Source organism: Arvicola amphibius, chromosome 9 (genome assembly GCF_903992535.2).
Source record: "Arvicola amphibius chromosome 9, mArvAmp1.2, whole genome shotgun sequence".
Taxonomy (NCBI): Eukaryota; Metazoa; Chordata; class Mammalia; order Rodentia; family Cricetidae; genus Arvicola; species Arvicola amphibius.
Window position 1 is genome coordinate 125,638,594 of NC_052055.2, and position 7,368 is coordinate 125,645,961.

Genomic DNA, 7,368 nt, shown 5'->3' on the forward strand with positions numbered 1-7,368 from the left:
CGGCTTCTGTATTTCATGTGTCTCATCTAATTTCATTGTACTTGGTTCTCCAAATTAATACAAATCTGAAAGCTCCAAATATTGAAAATGTTGTGAACAAGTCAGTTCTGATTGTACAGAGAAGTTAGATCGATAATTTTCCTTAATAGATAGGTAAATATTTTCCTCATAAATGTTTTGCTACTATTTTGACTTCTGGTTCAGAGAATTATAAATTAATTTTGCCATGGGGCTAGATTTTAAATAGGAAAGTCTGTTGTGTTTACAAACACACAGAATATGTACCACTATCAAACAGGCCTCCCTGATTGTTTGAAGGCAATCTCCCACAGAAGTAACTAGCAATTGCATCATTTCTCAGACTGTCTTCCAGCTATAAAGCTTAGAATCCCACAGGATCCTTAAATTTTTTTCTCCAGTTTATTGATTTTGTTTCTTTAGTTGTACAAATTATTTTCTTCCTCTAATAATTTATCACAGCTTGAGTAATTCCCATCTTGTAGGACTGACTCCAGCCCTTTCCTACTCTAGTGTAACTTGGGGATTCTCTCAGTGCCTCCCAGCAACATGGGCCTTCCTCACGCTGATTTTAACTCTTCTCTTCTGTGCACAGAGTGAACCCAGCACATCTTTAAATAAAAGGAAACAGAAGAAACTACTTCTCATAGCTATGTCTGCTCTGACTAGTGTACCTTAGAAAATTCACGTACTTTGCTAAGAATGGAGAAAAGCAACAACTCAAAAGCCTTTTAGTATACTTTGAAAGTGTAGTCAATAGTAAACTTTTTACAATTAATTTATTCATAATTACTTAAGAATTTTACTTTCATTGAAAGAAGCACTATTATTTTAATTACACAACTGAAAAGGACACATTCCTTACAGAAATAGGACTTTGAAAGAAAAGAATTGAAGGATTATATTTGAAGAAAAAGGAAGATAAATAAATAAAACATGTTTTTGATGAGAGAAGAGCTGTACAGTTCCAGCATGCGGGGAGAAATCTGAGATGAGACACACAGACTTCTGGGATCACAGAAGACAGCGGTGACCATTGTCTCATTGATGGAGCTAGAAGAGAAGGGGAAATCTCTGTAATATCTGAGCAGTGAGCTTATTTTAAGGTAAGTGGGAAGAAAAGCCCAATAATTAAGATCACAAGAGAAGACAGGATTTCCAGGGTACTGAGGGCATTTAGCAGTCTCTTCTAGTGAAACGAGGGAGGGTCTACTGAGCACACAAAGGAAGAACTGCTCTGATCCTGGGGCTCTGGGAAAAAACAAATCCAAAAAATAAAACTCATGGCATCTAGGTGAATGGAATAACAATAAAGCATAATTTATATCACAAGAAGTAACTTTGGTTGGTTATAGCAACACAGGACTATAATCCCAGTCCTTGGAGGCTGAGGCAAAGGAACTGAAGGAAGTTAGAGATCAACACTGAGACCCTGTCCCAGCTATGTAACAAATGGAAAACAAACGGAAAGGGGTCTGGGGAAAGGGTTCGATCTGCTACGTGCTTGCTATTCAAGCGTGAAGACCCAAATTCAGATCCCTAACACTCAGTTAAAAAGCTGGATGTGGTGATGTGTGTTTGTAAACTTAGCTCTGGGGAAGTAAAGGCGGAAGTAAAGGCGGGAGAATTTATGGAGCTCTCTGTCAAGCCAGCCTAATTGAAAGGGTGAGCTCCCAAAAAATAAGATTGCAGAAGATGTTTGTTTGTCAATAAATTTCCTCCTCATGCACTCACATAAAATTAAGAATCTATTTTGGAAATATTTAATGGCCCAGATTTTAGGAAACATGAAGCTCAGCATCAAATATAGTAGTGGAAAATAAGCATAAATACCATCGGACCTGTCGCTAACATGACCATCTGGCTCCATGGTGTTTCCTAGGTTGTGTGTAAGAAACAAGTCTATACAAAGACATTTCTATCTTTTCTACATTTAAGGAGAAAAATATAGTCACTATTATATTAAAAGCTAGCTTTCATTTTTAATTATTAGTATACATTAAAAATACTTTATTTTTCTTGCTAAATTAGCTTACAAGGTAATTCCCACATAGGATTTTCAGACATATTTCATTTTGGTTGATTCTACCCACCTCCATACCTCCTGTCTTCTCCCCGTCCCCTCTTCTTTCTGCCATACCTATTGGTCCCCAGTATTTCCCTTCCACATTGTTCGATATCCCTCAACCCCTTTTAAAAACACTTCTTTCTCCCAGTCATGTGATCCCCTTTCTGGTTTTCTGTTCTTTACCCATGTTCACAACCACTTGGATCCCCATATTTAACAATGAGAGGCTGGGACTGAATTTAAGACAAGGAGCTGGGCGGTGGTGGCTCACGCCTTTAATCCCAGCACTTGGAAGACAGAGGCAGGCGGATCTCAGCGTTCAAGGTCAGCCTGATCTATATAGTGAGCAGCCTACCAGGACCAGTCAGAGCTACACAGAGAAATCCTGTCTTGAAAAACCGAATTGAGAGAGAGAGAGAGAGAGAGAGAGAGACAGAGAGAGAGAGAGAGACACACACACACAGACAGAGAGACAGAGACAGAGAGAGAGAGAGAGAGACACACACACACACACACACACAGAGAGAGAGAGAGAGAGAGAGAGAGAGAGAGAGAGAGAGAGAGAGAGAGAGAGAGAGAGAGAGGATAGTATTTATCTTTCTGTGCCTGGGTTGCCTTGTTTAATATCATACTTTTAGTTCCATATATTTTCCTGCAAGTTCATAATTTCATTTTACTTTACAGATGGATAAAATTCCATTGTTTATATGTACCAAATTTTCATTATCTGTTGTTACTTGATGAACATCCAAGCTGATTCCTTTTCCTGGCTATTGTGAATACAGCACACAGACATGGATGTGCAAGTATCTCTGTAGGAGGGTGTAGAGTCCTTTGGGTATATCCCAGGATCAGAATAGCTGGATCACATGGTGATTCTTCTTTTAATTTGTATAGAAATAACCAGACTGATTCCCACAGTGGCTGCATCAGTTTACATCCCCACCAATATTTTCACCAGCATTTGTTGCCATCTGCTTTCTTAATGCTGTCTATTTTGTCTAGGGTGAGATAAATCTTGAAGTAGTTTTAATTTCCATTTTCTTGATACCTAATGAAGTTGAACACTTTAAAAATATTTATTGACCACTTGTATCTTTTCTTCTGAGAAATGTCTGTTTAGGTAATTTGTCCATTTATTGATTGGTAGATTTTTTTTTGTGGTTAACTTTTGCAATCCTTGACATATTCTAGATATGAACCCTTTGCCTGAAGTATAGCTGGAGAATATTTTCTCCCATTCTGTAGGCTCTTTGCTGTGCAGAATATTTTAATTTCATGTAATCAATCACGTTTGTCAATTCTTGGGTGGATGCTATTTTTGTTTTTAAAGAGCCAGTGGTTGGGAGGAGTCTCTCTATTTCTATTCTCTCAAGCTGAAATCTTTCAAGTCTTTTTCCTTGCCAGGATATATCTGCCTGGTGGAACATTTAAAAGATGTCCCCCATTAGATCCAACTTAAGAAATGAGAAAACTGGGTCAAAATGTAAATACTCACAGCTAAAAAATGTGGTAGACTGGTGATTTACTCAAAATCACTGAAGAAAAAAAAGAAATGATTCGTGATAGTGTAGTAAACTAAAGATTTTTTAATCATAATCCACAACAGATTCTTAGGATTATTATTTAACATAATAATGGGCAGATATTGGGAAAATTTGAGGGGATGCCATGGAAAACAACGTCTCACACTCTCAAAATACTTTGGTTTTGAAAAGAAAATCTATGGTCAGAATGAGTGGTCATCATGAAGAACAGTGTTGTACAATAACTCTTTTCTTTTAAGTGATGTCAAACCAAACCTCAATTACCGAATTTCTCCTCCTGGGAGTGACAGATATACAAGAACTGAACACAGTTCTCTTTGCTATTTTCTTCACCATCTACTTTGTCAATATAACTGGGAATGGAGCCATCCTGACGATCGTCATTTTGGATCCAAGACTCCACTCACCTATGTATTTCTTCCTGGGAAACCTAGCATGTCTAGATATCTGCTTTTCTACTGTGACAGTGCCAAAGATGCTGGAGAACTTCCTCTCCACAAGCAAAGCAATTTCCTTTCTGGGGTGCATAACTCAACTGCATTTCTTCCACTTCCTGGGTAGCACAGAGGCCCTGCTGCTGCCAGTGATGGCATTTGACCGCTTTGTGGCTATCTGCAAACCACTTCACTATTCCGTCATCGTGAATCGTCAGCTCTGTATCCTGATGGCTGTCACCATCTGGACCACTGGCTTTTTACATGCCTTGCTTCACTCTGTAATGACATCTCGTGTGAGGTTCTGTGGTTCGAATCAGATTCATCATTTCTTCTGTGATGTTAAGCCATTGCTGGATCTGGCCTGTGGAGACACTAAACTCAACATTTGGCTGCTCAATACCATCACAGGGACCATTGCTCTCAGTCCATTTTTTCTGACATTTCTCTCCTATTTCTACATTATCACGTATCTTTTCCTCAAGACTCGTTCTTGCAGCATGCTCCACAAAGCACTGTCGACTTGTGCCTCTCACTTCATGGTTGTTATTCTGTTCTATGCTCCTGTTCTTTTTATTTACATTCGTCCCAGCTCAGGCAGCTCTCTGGATCAGGACCGGATCATTGCCATCATGTACAGTGTGGTCACTCCTGCTCTCAACCCACTCATCTACACCTTGAGAAACAAGGAAGTGAGGAGTGCATTGAATAGGAAGATGGGAAGATGGCTCTGACTTAAAGAAATCTGAAGAACTCTTCTGAGGCATAAATAACCAGGCAGTGAAAAAGTTTAGAAACAGCTACATTTCTCAATTTTAAGAAAGAATATTTTTGAGAAGATTGGACAACTGAAAATATGTAGGAAAACTGTGTGGCAGTATAAATTAGTATTTTCTTAGATAATGCAAGGGAAGTTGAACGTGTATGACTCTAGCTACAGAATCCTCCTGAATCTCTTTGAGAATATCAGTTGATAATCTTGGCTTGTGATATATTCTAATATATTGTCGCATGTAATTGGGCTTAAAAATATGTGTTTACCATCCATTTTTAAAGTAAATAAACAGTACTTATTCATTTATCTGTGTGAACGCTTTTGGTTAATACATATTAGTGAGGAGAATAAAAGCATTACATTTTTTGCTTCTTATTAAAAATAGATTCTTTTTTCATACAATATACCCTGATTACAGCTTTTCCTACCTCTTCTCCTCCCAGTTTCTTCCTACCTTACCTCCATCCAGGTCCACTCCATTTCTGTTTCTCATTAGAAAAGAACATTCTGGGCTGGAGAGAGGGCTCAGAGGTTAAGAGCACTGGCCGCTCTTCCAGAGGTCCTGAGTTCAATTCCCAGCAACCACATGGTGGCTCACAACCATCTGTACTGAGATCTGGCACCCTCCTCTGGCACGCAGGCATACATTAAGGCAGAATGTCATATACATAATAAATAAATAAATCTAAAAAAGAGAACATTCTTCTAGTGATAACACCCAAACCTGACAAAATAAAATATGATATAACAAAACATCACAATGAGACTGTGCAAGATAACCCAACAGAAGGAAAAGAGCCCCAAGAAAAGTCACAAAACTCAGAGACTCATACACTCATAAAAACACTAAGTCAGAAGCTATAAAATATACACCGCAGACCTAGTGTTGACCCATGTAGGCACTGCTCTTGTTGTTTCAGTGAATTCATATGAGTCTTACTTTCTTGATTCAGAGGGCCTTATTCTGGTGTCCTCCATCCTTTCTGGCACTTATGCCTCTTCTTCCAAGGCTTCCCTGAGCTATGAGTGGACAGATTTTGTGGAGACACCCCATTTGTAGCTGTGTGTTCCAAAGAACACACCATTTGCATATTGTCTGGCTATGGGTCCCTGTATCTGTTCCTATCTGCTGCAGAAGGAAGCTTCTCTGGTGATGATTAAGTCACTCAATGTATGAGTATAGCAGAATATCCTTAGGAGTCATTTTATTGATTATTTGCTTTAGATCAGTAATGTTTGGTTTTACATTGGGTCTCTAAGATATCTAGTCTCTGGTTCTTGGTCAACCAAGCAGTGTCCAGTATGAGTTCTATTTTGGGGAGCGTGCCTTAAGTCCAATCAGACATTGCTTAGCTACATCCACAAGTTCCATCCATTTGCTTGCAAATTTCATGATGTAATTTTTTGAATATGTAATATTCCATTGTGTAAATGTATCATTTTTATCTGTTCTTTTGTTGAGGAACATATAGATTGTTCCAGATATTGTTAAAAGAGTAGCAATGCGCATGGTTGACCAAGTGTCCTTGTGGTAGGATGTATAGCTGAATCTTGAAGTAGATTGATTCCCAGTTTCCTGATAAATCACCATATTGGTTTCCATAGTGGCTGTATAAGTTTGTACTCCCACCAGCAATGGAAAAGGGTTCTCCTTTGCTATAAATCAGTGCCAGCATGAACTGTCACTTGGGTTATTGATCTGAAATATTCTGACAAGTATAATATGGAATCCCAAAGCAGTTTTGAATTTAATTTCCCTGATGGCTAAGGATGTTGAACATTTCTTTAAGTGTTTCTCCACCATTTGAGGTTCTTTTTTTTGAGTATTCTCTGTTTAGATCTGTACCTAATTTAAAAATTATATATTTTTGATATCTAGTTTCTTGTGTTCTTTATAGATTTTAGATATTAACCATCTATCAGATATGGAGTTGGTAAAAATCTTTTCCCATTCAAAGGCTGCTGCTTTGTCTGAAGGATGGTGTCCTTTGCCTTACAGAAGCTTTTCAGCTTCATGAGGCCCCATTTATTAATTGTTGATCTTAGTGTTGAACTACTGGTGTTCTGTTCAGAAAGTCTTCTCCTGTGCCAATGCGTTCAGTGTCCTTCCCTTTTACTTTCTGTGTATCTCTTTATCTGTCCTCCTGACTACCTCTTACTCTTGATGGTTTCTTCCTGTCAATTGGTTGCAAATCTTGACCTATGGTTGACTTTATTTAATGCTGTTTGCAATATTCAAGCCAAAAACTCGTATTAAAGGTGTGTGCTAGGGCTGAGCTACACCACAATTAGAAACCCATTTTTTTCCAGTAAATAATGCAATCTCAGGGTTCACAGTGTGACAAAATATTCTGAAACAGGTAGCTTTCCTTCTGTTTCTATTTTATGGAATAATTTGAAAAGTATTGGCATTAACTCTTCTCAAGTTTGGTAGAATTCTGTGCTAAAGTCATCTGGCCCCAAGTTTCGTTTTGGTTAGGAGACTTTTAATGACTGTTTCTATTTTCTTAGGGGTTATAGGCCTAT

The 7,368-nt window shown here is 38.3% G+C and overlaps 1 protein-coding gene across 1 annotated transcript; it reads left to right on the plus strand.

Annotated features, from left to right (window-relative positions):
* The first annotated feature begins 3,874 nt into the window (after nt 1–3,874).
* On the plus strand, nt 3,875–4,801 carry LOC119823574 (olfactory receptor 12D2-like). The gene has a single exon (XM_038343652.1). The coding sequence runs from the start codon at nt 3,875–3,877 to the stop codon at nt 4,799–4,801; it is 927 nt and encodes a 308-aa protein (XP_038199580.1).
* Nucleotides 4,802–7,368: the final 2,567 nt, after the last annotated feature.

What these genes read in the sequence shown, in the direction of transcription:
- LOC119823574 (XM_038343652.1), top strand. Translation starts at nt 3,875, where the DNA reads ATGTCAAACCAAACCTCAATTACCGAATTTCTCCTCCTGGGAGTGACA.